Source organism: Thamnophis elegans, chromosome 4 (genome assembly GCF_009769535.1).
Source record: "Thamnophis elegans isolate rThaEle1 chromosome 4, rThaEle1.pri, whole genome shotgun sequence".
NCBI classification, from domain to species: domain Eukaryota; kingdom Metazoa; phylum Chordata; class Lepidosauria; order Squamata; family Colubridae; genus Thamnophis; species Thamnophis elegans.
In genome coordinates this window covers 71,713,844-71,735,665 of record NC_045544.1, presented here as the reverse complement: position 1 = coordinate 71,735,665, position 21,822 = coordinate 71,713,844, and the positions used below count along the sequence as shown (strand labels likewise).

Here is a 21,822-nt window from a genome sequence, read left to right as displayed (position 1 = left end):
TAAAAGATTGTGCTGAAAAACTGAGTGGTATACAACAGACTATCAAATATGAATCCAAAGTGCATTATTTAAAATAAAAGCATAGATTGAGAGTAAAATATCCAGAGAAGTATGTACGCTATTATAATGGTATCCTTGGCAGTGATGGACAGTCTTTGGAATCTGCAAATGTTCATATACCAGTGTAGCCATTTTAACTGCTGCTGTTCCATGGTTGAGGGCATTCAACCATCCACTGAAATAGTGGAAACGGAACAATTTTTAATAAAATGACTTAGACAAAGGTTGAATTCAGTCTGCTTTTCCGTATGTGCACTTGCATAGCTTCTGAGTCACTACAATACATGGCAACCAATGCAACCCTTGGCCCCATTATATTTCCATTTTCTGTCTAGATGCTTTTTAATGTAGTCATAAACAATAATTTTCCTGTAAAATGTGCAACTTGTGCCAAAAATAACCTAAAACCTACAATTTGCTAGAAAAAAACCCATAAGCAATATTTTATATCTAATTCAATAAGGTATGTTTTCCTAGTGAAGATATACTGCCCAGCATCCAGTGAGAGTACGCAGTATTCCGTAATCTGGAACATAGTCCCGTAATTCATGGAACAGTTTTAAGATTTTTTCTTTTGGCTGCGCCCCGCGTTTACCGTGAATCTCCGCCAGAGAAGCAAGCTAAGGCAGTGTGGCAAAGAGGGCGAGGCTATGAGAGGCGGCGCGCCGCGGGGGCGGGCTGAGCGTAGAGTTACGTGCTCGAGCCCGTGAGTCGCGCTCCTCGTTCCTGCCTCGCGAGCCTCGGTGAAAGGATTTGGCGCCAGGCGGATCTCTTTCTGCAGCTGCCGCAGCCATACGAGCCAGCCGCCTACGCCCAGACCGCATCGAGTTCCTGCCGTCGCCGCTGCCGCCATGAGCTGCTCGCCGGTGAACGTGAAAAAGTTGAAGGTGTCCGAGCTCAAGGAGGAGCTGAAGAAGCGGCGCCTCTCCGACAAGGGCCTCAAGGCCGAGCTCATGGAACGGCTCCAAGCCGCGCTCGACCAAGAGGAGGCCGGCGGAGGGGGCTTAGCCAGCACCGAGCCCGGCAATGGCAACATCGAGGAGTTGGGTGAAGCCGCTCCGGGCGGCGGAGGTGACCAGGAGGAGTTGCTGATGGCTTCGGGAGGCGGAGGCCCCGACCAGGCCGCGGCCTGCGACGATGATGAGGAGGCGGAGTTCGGCGGCTCCCAGGGAGAGGAGGAGGAGGAAGAAGGCATGGAGTTGGGCGAAGAAAACGGCGAAGGGGTGGCGGCTGGTGAAGAAGAAGCGGCCGACGATCTAGAAGACGACGAGAACGGCGACGACCAAGGCTTTCAGGAGGGGGAAGATGAGGAGGAAGATACCACCGCCGCCGCCGCTGGCGGCGGTGCGCCCACCACTAGCAGCAGCGGGAACGCCAACGGCCATGGCGCCGTGGGGAAAGAATTGTCTGGCAAAGGTGCTACCGCTCCGGAGGCCTCGGCTTCGACTCCTGCATCCTCGAGCCAGGCCAGCGCCAAGCAGCTTTCGCCCGCTCAGCAGCCGCAGCAGCAAAAGGCCGGAGGGCCCGCTCGCCCTGCGGGTGAGTACTTCGCGGAGCCCAGATGGGCGGAGGCGGTTGGTAGCTTCTTTATGGGGTCGGGGAAAGCCGCCATCTTATTTTCTTTCGGCGGCCGCGGCAACTCGTCCTTCGGGGGTTTCCAGGCCTCGCGCGCCGCGTGTTTCGGAGGGGGAGGGGCGCTTGCGCCATTTCGCGAGAGCAACGAGGAAGGGGAGAGGGGGAAGGGCGGCCCAGAGGAGCCGCTGGGGCGCGCTGTGGAACGCGCGTGCGGGGGGGTGTTTGTGCGCTTTGCGTCACATCCGCTTGCGAGGCGCCAAGGCCTCGCGAAGTACGATGGAGGCGGGCAAATCCATTTCTTCCGATGTAGGCCTCTCGCGGCGGCTTGTTTCTTTGGGTGAGGGTTACGAGGTCTCTTTAGAGCCGCCTTCAGATTCACTGAGCGGAAATGATGCCAGAAACCGCGAAATGGCCGCCTAGTTCTGGAAATGAAACGGAAAGCGGTCTGTATAGCGATGGGTTGTTGCTTAGTCAGCTTGCAGGGCGTATCTTTTCCAGAGCAGGATTTTTGTCCCTTTGCACTCAACGATATTGTTTCTAACGTACTTTTTTTTTTCCTCCAAAAATTCCAAGGAGAAACTAAATCTGAACAAAAACCGGGTGAGAAAAAAAGGGGAGTGAAAAGACCACGGGAAGACCATGGACGAGGCTATTTTGAGTATATTGAAGAAAACAAGTATAGCAGGTAATAAGTGGTATTTAATTTTTTTTAATGAAATACTTAAATGTTTTCTGATAGTTGAATTCAAGTGCCTTTTTTAATTGATCAGGGCCAAATCACCACAGCCACCTGTTGAAGAAGAGGATGAACACTTTGATGACACAGTGGTTTGTCTTGATACTTGTAAGTAAATAAAAAGTATGCTGGTCTCTTAAAAGATACTTCTTTGGTAAGACTTTGAGGATCTACTTATGCTTATTCCCTCACCTGAGGTACAATTTCTGCTTTTATTTGAATTGATTGTTCAAATGTCCCTTACTATTGTAAGTTATCAAGATTGTTTACAAATGGGCTGATTATGATGAAAAGCCATCATAAGCCAAGAAAGTGGTGCAACATACATAGATATAGATTGAGTGTATTTTGTACCTATGCCTAACTACCTTTTAAAATTAACTGTTTCCATTAGTCTCTGAATTATCATTTCACCTTCAACATTGGGTTGCTGCACAGCTCCAATATATATATTCCATCACTCCTACATTCTGAAATTTTAGCTAGTAGGAATTATTCAGTGGTACATGGTTGTAGGATTGGTTATAATACACATTAAAAATGGATATATTTTAGAGCTTTACTTGGAAAATCTTACTGTAGTGATTCCGAATACTTTTATGATAGCAACATTTGAACTAAAATAATAACTACTTATATTCAAGTTATTGTTATAGAGAAATTGTAAATTATATATTCCCATCAAAGCCAATATGATGCAAAATACCAATTACTGGTGAATTTTAAAAATATCATTTTCCATTAAAAAATGGTGGAATTTTATATACAGCACTTTCAGAGCTGTAATAAAGTATTATTAAATGCTGGAATGAAGCACATAAAGCCTGCATTGGTGAAGTATTGCTAACTTATAGAAACCAGTTTTAAAATGTGTCTTATCAAGTTTACAGTAAATCAGATTGTTCTTTGCTACACGTTCCTTCAGTTTTGTCATGCCATGACAAAGAACTGTAACTAATATGTGGAGCATGGCTATTGAAGAAAGCTATTGCTTCTGTTTTATAAAAGCCTATTGCTTGCATGTTCACTGTAGTTTTGAATGAACAGTGAGCTTGATTTTGGGAAAGAGAGTCACTTGATCCAGGGAGGCTTAGTTCTGAATAAGTGTACTTTAAGTCCTGTTAAGGGGCCAAAATTTTAAGTTTGGCATTAAAGGCTAAAATATTCTGAATACTTAATATAAAATTATGCTGCTTTGAATGAAATGTGGTAGTATCTGTCGGAAGAAGTTGATATTGATGAACAATATTTTTTCTCCATCTATAAATCTCGAGGTACCTCACAAGTTGAAAATAATATAGAAATTTTTGGAAGCAAGGAAAGAAAATACTGTCATTTCATACTATTGTATGAACAGATTAGTGTAAAAATGTAAAAACCTAAAAACCAAATTATCAAATATTCTAAGTTTATCTCAGAAACATATTTTAGATATTGTGTATGACCAGTATCTATCATATGAGTCGAAGGTTAATATCAATTTGGAAAGTTTGATTATTTTGGCGTCCTTTGTTCAAAAACTTTTAGAGCACTATTGAAAATTGCTTAATATGACACCTAAGTTGTCTTGAAAACCATCTTGTGTACTGTTTTAATTTTCTGCTATATTAGACATAGCAAAGCATACAAAGGAGCATACGCCAAAAGGAAGTTGGGCAAACATTTGGCATTTATTTTGCTACTAGTGTTGTGTCCACTATCCTATGCTGTATACGTGTTAGTGAACACTCCGAAGTAAGCAAATTAGATAAGTAACTGCAGCAAATTATTTGCTTATTGCAACCTAATTGAAATTGTTTGCATAGTTATCCGAGTATTGATCTGGGATGCTCAACAGAACTCAAAATCTGATTCATGGAGCATTAAAAGCTCTTGGTCAAAGGGAGCAGCTTTGTAAATAAAGGGTATGAAATGATACAAGGGCAACTTGAATGTTGACTTTCTGTGAATTGTTGTTAAAAAGAGTTTGGAAAATTTTACAAGTCATCCAATCATCAACTAATATATCGTATGCTCACATTTGTTTAACTGCATGACAAGCACACTTTACACCTAAGCTGCATGTAGAAATTTTTAATTCTGAAGTCAATTTAAGTATCCTATACATTGATTTTATTGCTTTGTTTTGGAGCTTTTATAGAAAGGTGGGCTGAATTCATTTACAAATACACCCATGGAAATTAAGAAATACATGCAAGTTGTTTTTAAATCAAAATAATTTTAACTACATTTTTAAAAGATGCTGTTCATTTTCATGTCCCAAAGGTGCTTTTTTTCAAGAAGGAACTGGACTTTCTGGTTTTTCTTTGAAAACATTTTGCTTGAAACAAAACCAGAAAGTTCAGTTGGCTCTTGAAAAAAAGCACTTTTGGAACAATCATGACCTGGATGATTGAGATTCTCCAGACACATTGTTCATTTTCATGTTAGAATATTACAACAGATTTCAACTGTATCCCACCTCCCCCCTTTTTTTGGGACAGATAACTGTGACCTACACTTTAAAATCTCAAGAGATCGTTTTAGTGCTTCTTCATTAACTATGGAAAGTTTTGCCTTTCTGTGGGCTGGAGGACGAGCGTCCTATGGAGTTTCGAAAGGAAAAGTCTGTTTTGAGATGAAAGTAAGTGAAATTAATAGTGATGTTAGATGCTCATTGATGCTGAAAGTGTTTTTGCTGAAATACAACAAGTAAAGGTAAATAAGATACTTTGTTGGTATCTCAAAGTATAAATATGTAACAGGCTTAATTATAAATTAATACAGAGTATAATAACCCCCTTTGCTTTTAAAGAAAAAACTTGCTAGAAAAGAATTGTTGGCTCTTGGGAAGAATGTATATGAGTAACATTAAAATAAATATCAATGGTTTATTAAAATCAAAATGTGGACTTCTTTGTAATCAAAATAGCATTATCAATACGCAAGATATGTGTCTTGAGTTCAGGTTTGCAAAAATGGCAAGAAAACATCCATGCGAAAAACATATACGTACATATCTATCTATCTATCTATCTATCTATCTATCTATCTATCTATCTATCTATCTATCTATCTATATATATATATATATATATATATATATATATATATATTTAGAATTACAACCCCCCGGTATGCCCAAATATATATATATTTATATATTTGGGCATACTGGAGGGTTGTAATTCTAAATATATATATTTCCATGAAAAGTAGAGAGGAAAGCTGTGTGTGTTTGGCTGAAATTCTGAAGAGAAAGCCCTGGTATAATATATTTTCTAGCTGTTTTTATTCTCAAAACTAAATTATATTATTTTCTGTGGAATAGGTAACTGAAAAAATCCCTGTTAAGCATCTGTATACAAAAGACATTGACATACATGAAGTGAGAGTTGGCTGGTCACTAAACACAAGTGGGATGCTGCTTGGTAAGATTTTTTTCCAGGTTTTTCTGTGGAGTTAGGCTGTCATTCTGAGATGAGAGAGGACAAACTTCAGGATTATTTTTTTAAAGGCTAATTATAGCCTGTTTGCAATTAGTTATATTTGTTCTATAAATAAAATGTAATTAAGTGTACGTATGGTAGTTGGCCAATTAGGCATCTTTGGTCCCTCTTCCCTCTTTTCTTAGCTAAACATTTTATTCGGTTCTTTTAGTAAAGGGAAAATGAAGCAGTTTGTATGTGATCTGCTATATTTTATATACACGCTGGGGTATACAAAACTTTTGTCTTGAATTTTTTAGTTGTATTGGTGTACTTACAAAGTTGAAATATTCATGGATATGATTTGTACCTGAAACTAGATTTTGTATTCACAAAAAATTAAAAACAAATGTTTGTGTTAAGCTTCCAAGGCACACAATACAGTGATTAAAAACTTATAAAAATCAACATGTTACAAAAAAAGTTTAAACAATCATTTTCACTTTTGGAAGTTCTTCTGCATGGAATATAGAAAGTGTAGCTGCTTCTATGTAGGATAATACTGGAAGGAATTTCTCATACATCAACAAAAGTTACAAGAAACAACACTTTGAAACATCACTAGTTTTTGTCAAGTTTAGCTGTACTGTCTCATTTACATTCTTGACTCCCTTTAGGATAATGGGTTTACTGGAGAATGCTTGTTAAAAATAATTTTTCAGAGGTTAGTATAGAATGCTAGAGAGAATCTCATTGGATATAAAAACAATGGAGTTTGTTCCATTGGTATAGGCATTTTAACACCCTGCTAAAAAACTATAACTCCTTTTCTCCAATATATTATTCGCCTTAAGCCGTTAGTCTGAAAGCCTCATCTGCAATTGTTCACATTTATTAGGTGAGGAGGAATTTTCTTATGGATACTCATTAAAAGGGATAAAGACATGCAATTGTGAGATTGAAGATTTTGGTGAGAAATTTGATGAAAATGATGTGATCGGATGTTTTGCTGTAAGTCTTCATTATCTTACTAGAATTATACATGTTACATATTGTGTGTTTGTAATTTTTAATAACTAGAACAACTAACTGGGTAACTCTTACAGAAATGCAAATTTTCTGGAAAATTTGGGAAAGTTCCTTTTCCTTTAAGCCAGCGAATTTTTTCTTGTACCATGTTACATTCCACAAATAAATCCTCTGAACTGGAGGTTATTTGAGATGTTCAGGAGATGAATATTAAAACAATATATTTCATTTGAAACCTCATGTCTTAATTCCTTCTGTTTGGCGAATTTACTTAATAGCACTGAACCGCTTTGAAACAGATAGTCAGGGAGGAAGTTTAGTATTGTCTAAAGTTAACCAAAACACTCCTAAATAGATCACAATGTTTTTTCAGACTCAAATGTTTCTCTAGTTTTGTTATAGCTTTACTTGACCTTCAGTCTAAAATTTACTGTTAGATCTTAACTAGTAATCTGTTTAGATTTACGGTTTCTTTCTGATATCTTAAACTACTGAGGATTTGCCATTATGTTAATAAAATATTTTTGTTATGGCAGAATTTTGATGGTGATGAGGTGGAATTCTCTTACTCAAAGAATGGGCAGGACCTTGGAATTGCTTTCAAGATCCCTAAAGAAGTTCTTTCTGAACGGCCCATTTTCCCACATGTCCTCTGCCATAATTGTGCAGTCGAATTCAACTTTGGCCAGAAGGATGAGCCTTATTTTCCCATACCAGAGGGGTATACATTCATCCAAAATGTTAATCTGGAAGATAGAGTTAGAGGACCCAAAGGACCAGAACATAAGAAAGACTGTGAAGTAAGTAATAGTCCATTGTTGAACTAATATAAAAACCTAGTGCTTTCAGAAGGAAGGATTGTTTTTTATGCTTCCTACTGGGTCCTGCAATGCTGAAGGCTTATAGTACACATTAAACATTTGGGTAGGTAATGAAGTGTTTTATTTTGAGGCCTTATAATTAAAATCCTTACTAAATTTTCATTAGGTGGTCATGATGATTGGTTTGCCTGGGGCTGGGAAGACTACATGGGTCACCAAACATTCATCAGATAATCCTGGAAAATACAACATCCTTGGAACAAATACTATTATGGACAAAATGATGGTAAGATATTACTGTAATAATTTATTGCACAATTTTTACATAGAAACTTTGGATTGTTGTAAATAATTTGGCAGTGGAGTTATAGGTCATTTGGTTGACTAGTCTTACCAGTTGTAGTGTGCTTTTCATTGAGGATGTGACATTACTGGAAAGAGCAGGGACAGTTATTCACGTGAGTTGGGAATTAAATTGCTGATTCTTATATTTGGAAATATGGCTATTAATGTGTTTCAGATTCTTGATTGAAAGATAATATATTAAAACTATCCTGGCTGTTGAGATGAAACAGTTCTTTTTAATATTTATTTGACATTGCAATAATTAGTGATTCTGATTTGAAAGAGGTTGCAACTGGCTAATCAAATTAACACTTTGAAAATAAATTGGGATAGCATGTTTTTTTATTAAGATTTGGTATCTTTAGTGAAAGGATAAAGTGGCTTTATTTTTTACATTTTAATTTATCAAGCTTAAAATGAATAATAAAACTTAAAATCAGAAATGATATATGCTACTTTGATTTTTATAGGTTGCAGGTTTTAAGCGGCAAATGGCTGACACTGGAAAACTTAACACACTGCTTCAAAGAGCACCTCAGTGTCTTGGCAAATTTATTGAGATTGCTGCTCGTAAGAAACGGAACTTTATTCTGGATCAGGTATGGGGGCTAGACTTCTTTATGTTACTAATGCAATTGAGCTGCAGTTTAAGGGGCATATAGTCTAAACTTCAGTGGGAAATAAATATTTGATGCATAAAGTTGAAATTACAGCAATTGTGTTCAAAATACAGTTAAAATCGGGGAAAATGATTACCCTAGAATCTCGGCCTAAAGTACATAACTTCCTTCTACTTGTAAACTTCATTGCATTATACATATGGAGGTGAAATCTAAGCACACTAATTTAACTTAGCTCTAACAATGACAGCTACGTGTAGTAAGTTACTGCATTTTTTTCAGACAAATGTGTCTGCAGCTGCGCAGAGGAGAAAAATGTGCCTGTTTGCAGGCTTCCAGCGCAAAGCAGTTGTTGTTTGCCCAAAAGATGAAGACTACAAGCAAAGAACACAAAAGAAGGCAGAGGTGGAGGGAAAAGATCTTCCAGAGCATGCAGTGCTCAAAATGAAAGGCATGGAACATAATCTATACTGTGTTCTAGGATGTTGAGTATCTGTTTAAAGGAGTAATGTAAAATCTATAAAGATTCAAAATTTCTTGCCTTAAACAATTAATGCCTCTTTAAAAAAAACTGGAAGACTTCTGTAACTTTGTTAAGACAACACTATATTGTGTTCCCTCTGCTGCAGTCCTTAACACTATTCAGTCATGATATGCTTCATGCAGATGCACAAAGCTGTCTTGGCATTAAAGTGCCCTAGAAAACGAAGCTGAACATGTTTAGTGGACATGTATTCCCAGTTCAACCTTATAGGGAGAATGTGTCAAGTGTTCGGGAATCTTGCTCTTAGCATCTTGAGTTGAAGATCACCTGTCTCATATTCCTTTTATATAGGAGGGGAACTTTGGCTTATTCTGATGGTTTCCAGAAATAAATACTGAATATTGAGGGCTCTCTGTCTTATAGGAAATTTTACTCTGCCAGAGGTGTCAGAATGTTTTGATGAAATAATCTACGTAGAGTTGCAAAAAGATGAAGCCCAAAAACTTCTGGAGCAGTACAAAGAAGAAAGCAAGAAGGCCCTTCCTCCAGAAAAAAAACAGAATACTGGTTCAAAGAAAAGTAATAAAAAGAGTGGTAAAAACCAGTTTAACAGAGGTGGACAGAGAGGACGTGGTGGATTTAACATGCGTGGCAACTTCAGAGGAGGAGGTAGACAGTAGTGCAATTTGTCCTAATATGTTCCATATATTGTAGGAATCATCTTAAGTGCCTGATCCTAAAATAGAAAAGAGTTGTGAAGGGTTTACAGCTACCTATATCTAGTTCCAGAAACTTGTCAGGCTCAGACACAAGTCAGCATCAGTATTTGTAAAGTAGGATAAAGACTGCTATGCAGCTGTTGAGTATCCCTTTTGTAAAGTGTTTGTGTTTGTAAAGAGTGTTAATATGGTTAATATGAAAGTGACAGGTGGTGGCTGAAAAAGTTGGGACTTGTCATTTCCTTTCACTACAATGATTCTTAAGGAACTCTATTTGGGGTGCTACAGATGTTTGCCAGTTGAGGTTTGGATTCTAGTTGCAAAATTCATAGCAGCCTGGGTGTTGGACAGAGGTTAACAATGAAGGGTAGTTACTTGTGTGTCCCTTTCTGGGTTAATAGTTTTTAAAAAAATACACAGACACCGAATGAGTAGCATTTTCCCCCCACAGTCCCTGGAAATCGTGGCGGCTATAACAGGAGAGGTGGCAATATGCCCCAGCGTGGAGGTGGAGGTGGCGGTGGTGGAGCCATAGGCTATCCATATCCTCGTGGTCCTGTCTTCCCAGTAAGAGGAGGAGGTGGCGGTGGAGGCTATTCGAACAGAGGAAATTATAACAGAGGTGGAATGCCCAACAGAGGGAACTATAATCAGGTAATGTGTTAGAGCCAAGAGGATGGTCTTATTTTCTTGAATAATTTGCTTTCCGTAATCAATTTAGATATAATTAAAAGAAGTATGTTGCTCTGATAAGCCTGTTGCTGATATAGTATGTCTAAAGTTTGAAAATTTATAACATTTCAGTTACTTTTACTTTGAATCAGTTTTTTTCCCCTTACATTCTTTACTTGTTTCCGGTGATCTCTAATCAAGGAATTATATTGATACTCATTTATTTGTAATGCCATTTTGTGTGCAGTTGTAATCAAGACTGCAAATGATTTACGATGACGTATATAACATAAATGCCACCATATAACAATTGAGCACCAGCCACATTAAATACAAGTGTGCAATCAGTTGGTTTCCCAATCCCTAACTCTCCTCCCCCCAATAATGGCTATTAAGCTAAATGGATCTGGTCCTAAACTGATACTTGTAGATTGAGTCAGGTTTTTTAAAATAAAATAGTACATTTTTATCTAGAATTCTGGCAGATTCCAAATATATTTAGTGCAATATTGCATAGTATAATCATAGCTATTAACCTGAACAAAGCTTTTAGGTTTCACTCTAAATGGTTCATGAATGTTGTACTTGATAAGAAATAGTTTGCAAACACATTTTCAAATATACTATGGTATATTGGGGACATGTTCTTAGTAATAAGTTTTAGCATTTTTTAATTTTGCTGGAGTACAAAAACTTTCTCAACTAAAACAACTTGATTGGATTGACAGATTAGGGTTCAACAATGACCCAAATTAACCCATTTCTTTGCTTTGTAGAATTTCAGAGGAAGGGGAAACAATCGTGGCTACAAAAATCAATCTCAGGGCTACAACCAGTGGCAGCAGGGTGTAAGTACATTTTTCACTTTTTTTCCACATTTTATTGAGATTTATAGGCCGCCCTTCTCCCTGAGGGGACTCAGGGCGGCTTACAATCACAAGGGGAGGGGGTGCAATACCAAGAGACAAACAATAGTGAACAAAATAAAATGGTAAACCACAACATGCATTCAACAGTCAGCACTCGGGCGGGTAAATTGGAAACCTATCCCCAGGCCTGCTGGGAGAGCCAGGTCTTGAGGGCTGTGCGGAAGGTCTGGATGGTGGTGAGGGTACGAATCTCAACGGGGAGCTCGTATACTTCTCAATTTTAAATAAAACAATTTTTGTTTGCATATACCTCATTCATTCTTTTTCTAAGTCTCATAAGTAAGCCATAAACTTAAATTTGACATGACATTGTGCTCTCTTTGGTTTTTTTCAGCAATTCTGGGGTCAGAAGCCATGGAGTCAGCATTACCACCAAGGATATTATTGAATTCCCAAATAAAAATGAACTGATCCATATTTCTTCAAAACCTTCACAAGAAATCGACTGTTTTCTTTAGTAGGCTAACTTTTTAAACATTCCACAAGAGGAAGTGCCTGCAGGTTCCTTTTTTAGAAGCTTTGTGGGTTTTGGTTTTTTTTTTTTTTTTTGTACATTTTTAATTGCAGTTTTAAAGTGAATCTTAAAAGAACCTCAGCATTGTGCACGATGAGCGAATGTGTCAGTATTTCAGGGTTCTTACATTTTATCTGTAAAATGTGATTTTTTTTTACCACAACAAAAGTAAAATGTTGCTTTGTATCTGGTGTCCTCTGATTAAAGATTTTTTTTCTCTCCCTCCCCTCAATTTCTAGGAAACAGTCGTGAGTCATCAAAACAGAATATTTAGCAACCAGGCTTTTTGTGCCCTCCCCTCCCCCCCAAAATACAATGTAAATAACATTCATTACACTCCATCTTCCACTCCATCCTCTCTACATAGTTTTTAGGTATGGAAGAAGGAAGAAAAAGTAAATGTCTTTTGGCAATAAAAGGGGTATTTTTTTAAAATTTGGCAATGTTTTTGAAGAGGCAAAACCTTAAAGCTAAATAGTGATGGTGGAGTGCACATCTAACCTGGTTGCATTTGTCTGTAGAGGCTCAACTTGTGAAGGTACACACCATCAACTTTTTCCATTGTTCTGCATTTTGATTCTGAAAAAGCTGGCTCTGCCCATTTCTTATTAAACAAACTTGTTGTAAATCCAGTTGTCTAATGGGATCTATATGAAGTTAGCTGTGTGTCTGTAACCCTTTCCCCACAAATACTGTGTATTTAGTGTGCTTGTAGTAGTATACTCCACCATTTTGTAAACAAATGAAATTGTGATTCACCCATTTTATATCTAATTTTTAATCATGTTAGTTTTCAGATGGGTGTGTCTCCTTAGCCTGCTGATTTACTTTAAAGAAAGTGGGTGGAGAAATTAACTTTAGCCGTTTGTTTGCAATAAAATAAAATCATTTTACTCTTACTCTGGGATTCTCACCACATTGGTCTAAAATCCCTTTAATGAAACAGTTAGCTTCAATGTTTAAAGTAATCTGATTTCTGAGAAGGTTCAAAATGTATGCTCTCCACATCCTATGATATAGGGGAGAGAACCCTACACAAATTGTCATTTTAATAGAAAATATGGAAATATGCCTGTTCATTATTTTTGCAGTTTGAATTCCTGTGTTGCAAGTTACTACACTAAAGCTGATAATGACTTTCTTATGTCCACTAATAGTGCTTAAACTCCTAACATCATTAGCAGAATTTTGCAGAACTGTGACTGCAGTTTAATATAGATGAAATTAGTTGCAGAGAAGAATTGCTTTGGGGGGTGGGGTTGGGTACAAGTGACTTTAACAGGAGTAAAATGAAAGTGGACATTTTTGTGCATTTTGTCGTGAATTCCATTAAGTTGGCAGTCGGTTTGCATGTACTATCTTCAGCATTTCTAGTTCTTGGGAAACATGTTATCCATAGATTTTAATAGCTTTCAGCAAAGTAATAGAATTTATTTTGATTGAAAAAAGATTTGTTTCCCAAAATGCACTCGGCCTTAATAAATTTTAGGCACGCCTGAGGATCATTTCTCCTTAATTTATTTGTTGTATTTTGTGCCTTTCCCTTCTATTCCTCTCCCCTTTGTATTTGGGCTAAGAAAGGTTTTGGGATGCTTTGGATGGATTTTTGGGAGCTTAGTGCATGCATTCTATTCAAACTTAATATTATTCTGACAGTATTTACTAATATGAACAAATTATTCGTAAATTTAATTTACTAGGAAACTACTCTATGGAGCAGTCTGCATTCATGAAGGTACGATATGATCCCCTTGGACATGATATCAAAATTTGTTTTCTGTAAAGAAAGCACCTATTTGTGAAGGGATGTGTTTGCTCTTAAAAAAAGACCCTTTGGGACAGTAGAAAACATTTGGGGAGTTACTTTAGTTTTTGAAAAGTGTAAGTTTGGGGTAAGCTATTTTACAAGTGTACACTACATAATTTCACAATTTGCTTGGCTTTGGCTCAAGGAGCAGGTGGCAACATGAACATGTGGATCTTTGCACAAATCCACTTTGTGCAGCAGTTGGTCCTATTTCCAGATCAAGACATTATTTCACGCCCTAGTTGCTTCCTAGTTGGATGATTATAATGCATTCACTGGGTATGCACTTAAAAAACATTTTAAAAAACAGGTAGTCTAGAAAGTAGCAATGCAGGCATTCTGCCACTTGCTTCCAAGAAATTTCTGAATGCAGTGCTGGTTGTCATCTTTAAACCCTGCACAGTGCAAGGCCAAAACAACTGAGGGACTATCTTGTCACCAGTGGTTTCTGCCTATTTTACCAGATCTGGCAGCGCACATCTTCCAGATCTCTTCTATGAAACAGTATTTCCTTGTGGGAGGAAATATAGCTTTTTTAAGAAGTCTTCCTTGTGGAAAAGGCTCCTGCTGAATTTCAGGTGGTCCGAATTTTCTTGTTTCCCAGAAGACCTGAAAACCACACTGCTGCTTTCAAGATTCAGGGCCAAGATGCTAGCAAGTCCCTCTGTATTATGTTACATATTTTAATTTTGGTGCAAATACATATTTTACCATATTTTTATACACGTTAACTCTTTTCTGCTTTGTTAGCTACAGTTCAGACTCATGTACATTTTCAAAATAAGTAACAGGTGTATTGTAGGTCAGTGATATCCAACCTTTTTCACACCAGGGATTGGTTTCGTGTAAGATAAAAATTTTCCACAGCTTGGGAGGGATGGTTTTGCTTGCTCAACTGCTGCTTACCTCCAATTGTGCAGCCAAGTTCTTAATAGGTCATGAACTAAAACGTAGAAGATAAATACTGCTCTATCAGTTTACAACTTCAGCTGAAAATAGAATTAACTACTTTTTCTCCTCTAAAAACTTAAGTATAACAAAACGGACCAGGCTCCTCAAAATGTCCTGGAGTGTTTCTTGCCATGTTGTAGTACTAGTTAGTCAATTGGGGCTGGGAAGTCCCTGGTTCAAATCCCATTCTCGGCCAAAAAGTTTGCTCCATGACTTTGGTTAAAAGTACTTCCCAGGTTTGGGAAAATAGAATGAAATGCAAGTTGCTGCATAAAATCACCTATTAGTGATTATTTGTCTTTTAATTTGGACTGAGTTTGTTTTTCACTGATCATTGTAAGCTGCCTAGAGTCATGTTTTAAGTTGAGATACAAAATTAAAATAAGGTTGGCTGGCTGGTTAAACAAATCTAGGAACACTTTCTTATTGAAGCATAAAATGATAGATTTAAAATGGCTGCTGACATTGTAGAAATCAAAATAAGATGTTGAACTTCAGACAACTTCAAAAAAAAAATTCAAAGGTGAAGCAATGTATTTCAAACAATATTTTACTATTTCCAAAAATATGAAAAATTATGACCAGTTTCTTTACATATTAGGAGACAATTATTAGCCTCTGAATAGCTATATATCCAGGCACAGATTTTGAAATTGGATATAAGCCCTGTAGAACTGGGATGGAGATGAATAGAAAAAAAAGTATTACTATATTTACAATTTCTATAGGTGCTAACAGTCTACGATCCCTACCAGAAAATCAATTGAGCCTAAGTAGGTTTTAAGATTTACCAATAAATGAAAATATTTGTAGCTCACAGTTGAAATGAGGGGTCCTTAGTATTCTCTGAGTTTGCTTGTTTCACTGAGGTTTCATGACCTCAGTGATGTTACCTAGTTTGAGTAATTAAAGGTCTGCAAGAAAACAAACTCAGAGCACCAATGGCCTCATTTAGATTTAGAAGATTTAATCTACAGAATTTGGGATGCGTAAAATTTGTGGTTGCAACTTTATGATTTGGGCAAAGAAATTCAGCAGCTTCTAGATATTTACAACATGATTTCTCAGTGCACTTGCACAGACTTCATTGGAAAAAGGTACCACATTAAAAGCCTACATTTATTACTATACTGCGTTCTTTACAAATACTTTGTATATCAATATGCAATTAATGAACATACAGAGTTTTTTTACAAGGTATACTTTTTCCCAATTAAAATTAAGGAAACAATCATCCGCTTTTTTAGCAATAAGATATTTTACAAGATCAGTGGGTCATTAAGAGATTAGTAACAATATATTACATAGTATATTTGGGTAAAATGTTTTTTCAACTATTTGGCTCCTTTATAACAATGCCAATTTTAAAAAAGCGATAGGTAGATAATATGTCATACATACATGTGGACACTAGCTTAATGCAAAGCCTGCACAAATTATGTCTGAAGGAATGACTGGCGCAAGGTCATCTAGTTACATCATCTGGTTCTCATCAGTGTAAATGTTTTAAATTTAAAAAAAAAAACCATGTGCCTTACTATATATAAATCAAGTGACAATTCTAAGAAACTAAAGGCCACAGGCACTGCACCTTTACAGTTGAAAAATTCTGAAAAGGGGAAAATGAAATACAGTATGGCAATTTAGAAAGATTGAAATCTACAGAACAAAGGTATAGCTAACATTAGAATCCAGTAATCAAAATTTTTTAGCATAGCATTCAAAATATATTTGTTCTTTGTAGCATGAGTTTAGGCAAACTGCTATTCCATTTCCTATTAATATAGTACTGAGAACAGCAGGAAAATTGTGCTCAGAGGCAGTAGCGGAGAGATTTTTAAATGACTGCTATACTTCATTAAGATCAAAGTAACTAACCACTATTGTCCTTTAGTTTTGGCTATTTTGTCCAATGGATAAAGCTTTCAATGTGCTGTTGCTATATTTTTAATTTATCAGAAAAAACATTGCTAGAATGTGCTACTTTAGAAAGTTGCTCTCAAAGCAGCATATTTACATACAAAGCAGTGATAAAATGAGAATAAAAAACTGAATTTTACAATACAAGAAATGTTTTATCAAATTACAGTAAGGTGCGGTAAATACACATAATCAGTATAAATTATTTTAATGGCATTGCTAAAACTAATGGCTTTTTTCCTGATTTGTTTCTCTCTTTGTGGGGTCAAATGGAGTGCCTTCAAAAAGTATCTTGTTTTTTATCGCTTCTTGAACCATGCGTTGCTGAAACCTTAGTTTTGCATTGTTGTATCTACAATAGAACCTTTAAAAAGCACATAATTATCACTTATCACTTGCATTATTATTTATATTTTGTTTGCTTTATAGCAATTAAAACTAGACAGAATAAGAAAAAAGCATGATTATCACAGAATATAAATCCAACAGTCAGACTGGCACACATTAAAGAAGAACACATGCTATATAACATTTTTCTCTATGGAAAAAACATTTTATTGCCACTCATATTTATATATTTCTGTTTTCTGTGTCAGTCAAAAACATCAGACTTCCACCAGTACTTGTCATGGAAGCTATTTCAAACGCCTTCCCCATTATGCCTACGCAAAAAAACAGCAGACCTGCCTATTCTTTTTTTCATTGCAATAGCCTTTTTTAAAGAACAATAGTTGGAAATTTTAAAAGCTTTTTGGTTACCTAGTCTTAAAAAATTGCAAGGTTGCCAATCAAAAAACAACTGAGTGGCTCAAACAATTTTGGAATCAATTTGATGCCAATTATGAAATCAACCAAGTTCTATATGGAAATTATGGAAGAAAATTTGGTCATTGTTGCCAATGAGATCAACTGGTATAAATTCGGACAGATGCATGGAAAGTACAATTCTTAAGGTAATAAGGAAATCTTACTACAAATAAGTACCGTGTGATTATTAATAAAAGTGTAGAAAAACCATTTGCGTGATCAATTTTAAAACAGTAAGCTTATCATAATTTTTGAATTATACTCACCAACATCCTAATGTTGTCACAAAGAAACCTCCTACTCCCAAGTTATAGGATCGTCTCACTTTGCCTGATGATGAGAAAACATATTGAACGTGTATAATAAGGTAGCAACAACAAAAATATAGGAAATAACAGTAAAACATAATCCAAAATAGTTACTTCTGAAGTTTTAACATAACAATAGACTAGACCATTGTTGGAATACTTATTTTAGTTTTAGTTGAATGGAATTTACTGAAACTGCATTAAACCTGAGATCATCACTGCAGAACAATTATTTGGAAAGCAGAAAGAGTATATTAAATTGATAAAGGAAGAACAGGAGAAACGTGCAAACTATTGAAATAAGATTTCTAGTTAATGACTGCAACAGACTGGTTGATCACTGAATTATTCTTTTACTATTAGTTTTAAGTGATTAACATTTAGAACTTTAAAGTTTACCACTAATATTCAAAGCTTAGGGATTGTTGATAATATGCACTTTTTCTAGGAAGGAATGCAGTGACAGAAACAAGTACTACTATGAAAGATGTGTCAATTGTGTTTATTAAAATGGTGCATTGGTGGCAAATAGTAATCTGAGAAAGTATGATGGGAAAATAAAAAAATAAAAAACTTTACACACAATCACATATAATTTATATGTTAACAGGTCTTTATTTTTTACTTACTAGTTGCCAAAAAGTGTCCAAGCCCTACACCTAGACCACCCAATATTCCATAAAGAAATGATTGTCGAGCACAAGGAATTTTATGGATTTCCAGCATTTCCTGCAGAAAGGACTGAAAAGAAATTAAATGCATTATAGTTAAGATATACTTGGGGCTCACCAAATGTAATTTTAAAATGAACAAAAACAATTTCGCTGAATAATAATTTAAGATCCAATTTCAAAAAAGGCATCAACCTCTATTATAGTTAAGCATAACAGAAATTTGGTGCAAAAGCTTTACTGAGCCACAAAGAGGAAAAACTGAACAGTAAAGTCAAGCAACAATAGCAACAAATAAAACTCATTCATCAAATGTGACTTGTAGTAGATATTTCAGAGATTAAAATTTAGTTTGGCTATAGGAAATATGCTTTGATTATATTGATTTGCAAATTGTCTGATAGTATTAAGTAGATCATCAGCTGGATAGCTCTAATATTACTTTCCTGGTAAGTTGCAGAAGGTGATGCTTGGTCATATTAATAATTATTATCAACATCAAATTTATATTTCTAATGTATAAATTATTCAAATGAATATATTTGGAGGTTTGAGATACAGTGTCATAAGTTACTGGTAACATCAAATTTACTAGTACAACTTAAATAAAGCCATCTGCATTCTGAATTAGTTTCTGATCACGGACCTCACAGTTTTAGGAATGGATCAGTAAGAGCTTCATAACTGAATTGTATTCTTGTTAAGGTTTGGGAAAGGAGATTTTAAGCTTATTTCAGTTTTCATAAATTTCCTACCTCAATATGGAGAAAACTTTAAAATGTGCTAATGCTGGTAAAAAGTAGTATGAAATCTGCATTAAGGAATAAACATTTGTTGATAGAAACAAAAATGGCTGTATATAAGATAATGCTTTTCCCATTTTGTTATATAGAACTGAGAGCTGAATGGGTAGATTTATAACATATATATAACAGGAAGCTAGTCAGAGAGAAATCCAACCTGGAAATAAGGAGAAACTTCTTGGCAGTGAGAACAATTAGTTGACGGAACAGTTGCCTCTTGGAGTTGTGAGTGCAATTCACCATTGCTGGTGGTTTTCAAGAAAATACTGGACAACCATTTGTCTGGGATGGAATAAGGACTCCTTTCTTGGGTGGGATGAGAGTTGGGCTAGAATAACACTAATGTCCCGTTCAGTCCTGTAATTTTCTACTTAAAAACTGTATGTAGTAAAACAAAAACAGCAATGAATATGAGCTGAATATAAAAGTAAATAGGTTGTGGAGGTTTGATTGTACAAAAGAATGAATGAGAATTGAATTGTAAGTATATGGTGTGTATCCCTGCATGTAAAAATATAACAAAGGGTTGAGAAGAATGGGAAGATGGAGAAAGTCATGGTCTTATGGAATTAATAACATCTGCAAAAAAAAAAAGAAGTTTTCAGAACCAAAGGCCACATAGGAAATAGTATATGGATGCAGAGAAACCAATTATTTGCCACGACAGAAAATATGAATTTAGTGAATGGTGTTCATATATCACAAATGTAATCAAACTTTGGAATTTGTTCCTATGAAATATGATGGTGACTTCCAGTTTGCCCGGCTTCAAAAAAGGTTTGACCAATTCATGGAAGTCAGACAATCAACGGCTATTAACACGTGATGGACACTATACCTGTCTTCGAAAGCTGGGAAACTAATGGGGTTCCCTTTGCTGTCAGTTGGCAACTGTGAGAAGAGACTACTGGACTAGATTGGCCAAGGATCCAATCCACCTTGGCACTACTTATGTTTTTATAATGAATTAGATGTAACTACATTTTTTCATATCTCCTGACTTTAATTTCTTCACTTGTCATTCCCTTTCTATACTTTGCATAAGATTTCTTACTCTGAAGAGAATGTTGTGATAAGTATGTGTGTTGTCTGTATTTAGCACTACTGTATAGCCTGTAATACATTGTCACTGTACAAATAAACACAATTACATATTATAAAATATGCATATGCTGTATTAAGGATGATCCTTTCTCAAGAGGGTAAAGATCCTTTGAAAGTCTGATATCATGTAACAGCCACTAAGAATTTAAATTACCAGAATGCTGAACATATTATATTTTATAAAAACTCTCTTCATAACAATTGTTGGTTCTTTGGAAAAATATCAGGTACATTTGGATATTTCTTTAAAACATCAGAACAATAATTGGGATCATATCCCCAAGATATTTTTACTACTACACTTTGTATGTCTGTATCAACAAATACAAGTAATTCAGTTAAGATTAACCATCATTCTTTCATTTTGCTCTTTCCTAGTGGTAGCCAAACTCCTTTTAAAATAATGCTGAGTAGCGGGGATTATGGCTGTTATTTTGAAATAGGGTCGCTTGGATGCAATGGCATTTCCAGAAGCAACTGTCACCAGCCCAACGTAGAAGGAAAAAAAGCAGCCTGTTGTTTTAAGGAGATTTGACAGATTAAAATTAAATCCCACATTTAGCTGTCAAAAGGAGACGAGAGGTCACCGAAACCTTCGTGTTCAGAACTACTGTGTATCTCTGGACGGGGAGAAGAAAAGTCGCCTAGCCTGGACTGCTTGAGAAAGTGGCTATTCATGGTTGAAAAGACGGTACGACCAACCGAGCCCTTCGGGGTTTGAAGCAATTCGGCGAAGAAGCAATTTTCTTTAAAGAAGATTTCACCTCCATTACCTTCTTAGAAATCTTAGTCTCTTCCTCCGTCGCCATGATCAGACAAGCGCTGAGGCTTTTTCCGGCAGTCCGGGCTCAGAACTACGACCAGCGAGTCAGAATGCCGCGATAGGCAGAGAGGCCTTATGCTAAAAAAAAACAAAAAAAACCCCAAACCAGCCACTCTACCCACTCGCCTTTCCCGTGCACCTTCCCGCCCTCCGCCCCCCTTTAACTCGGTCTCTCCTTTATCTCTATGGTGCTGGGAGATTGAACTGACGCCATTTTAGGTCTAGAGATTGCGAACGGGAATCCTTTGTTCAGTGAGATGGGTCACGGAGCAGCGCGCGCGCGTCGTCTGTATGCACGGGCGCGCGCGCGCGCGCGCTCCTTCTCACAGGCCACTGTTTAGCTTTCCCCTCTCTGAGCGCTCAAGGTGGAACTGACATCTTTTTTATATACATGTTTTTCTTTAATTAAAAACACCTAGAAGGCCCCCGTTGTGTACAGTAGTGTAATAGAATGACTAGAGACGCTATCACTATCAGGAGTCTCTGGGAATGATATACTTTCTGGCTTGGAAATTGGAGCTGTAGTGCAGTGTAACTGGAAAGTATCAATTTAGGAAAAACTGGATTAGAATATCGGACTGGGATGAGCCATATTCATAATTCTATAACTACCACACAGTTCGGCTTACCTCAAAGGATAGTTGTGAAGACAAAATGGAGGAATACCACATATGGAGTATTAAAATCCTTAAAGTCATGCTGCCTGGGTCTATTGCA

General features: G+C 36.6%; 2 protein-coding genes across 2 annotated transcripts; one reads left to right on the top strand and one right to left on the bottom strand.

Moving 5' to 3' along the window:
• The first annotated feature begins 751 nt into the window (after nt 1-751).
• HNRNPU (heterogeneous nuclear ribonucleoprotein U) lies at nt 752-12,810 on the top strand. Its single transcript, XM_032217011.1, has 14 exons — nt 752-1,599; nt 2,209-2,320; nt 2,406-2,479; nt 4,855-4,994; nt 5,682-5,781; nt 6,677-6,789; nt 7,344-7,607; nt 7,795-7,914; nt 8,444-8,572; nt 8,876-9,044; nt 9,501-9,746; nt 10,248-10,450; nt 11,245-11,316; nt 11,732-12,810. The coding sequence occupies exons 1-14, from the start codon at nt 912-914 to the stop codon at nt 11,783-11,785; spliced, it is 2,484 nt and encodes an 827-aa protein (XP_032072902.1). The 5' UTR covers nt 752-911; the 3' UTR covers nt 11,786-12,810.
• Nucleotides 12,100-21,356, bottom strand: LOC116508406 (cytochrome c oxidase assembly protein COX20, mitochondrial). The gene is made up of 4 exons (XM_032217012.1): nt 21,056-21,356; nt 18,334-18,445; nt 17,663-17,726; nt 12,100-16,953 (listed from the first exon to the last, which is right to left on the bottom strand). Exons 1-4 carry the CDS (start codon nt 21,089-21,091, stop codon nt 16,815-16,817), a joined length of 351 nt encoding a protein of 116 aa, XP_032072903.1. The 5' UTR covers nt 21,092-21,356; the 3' UTR covers nt 12,100-16,814.
• Between the last annotated feature and the right edge of the window lie 466 nt (nt 21,357-21,822).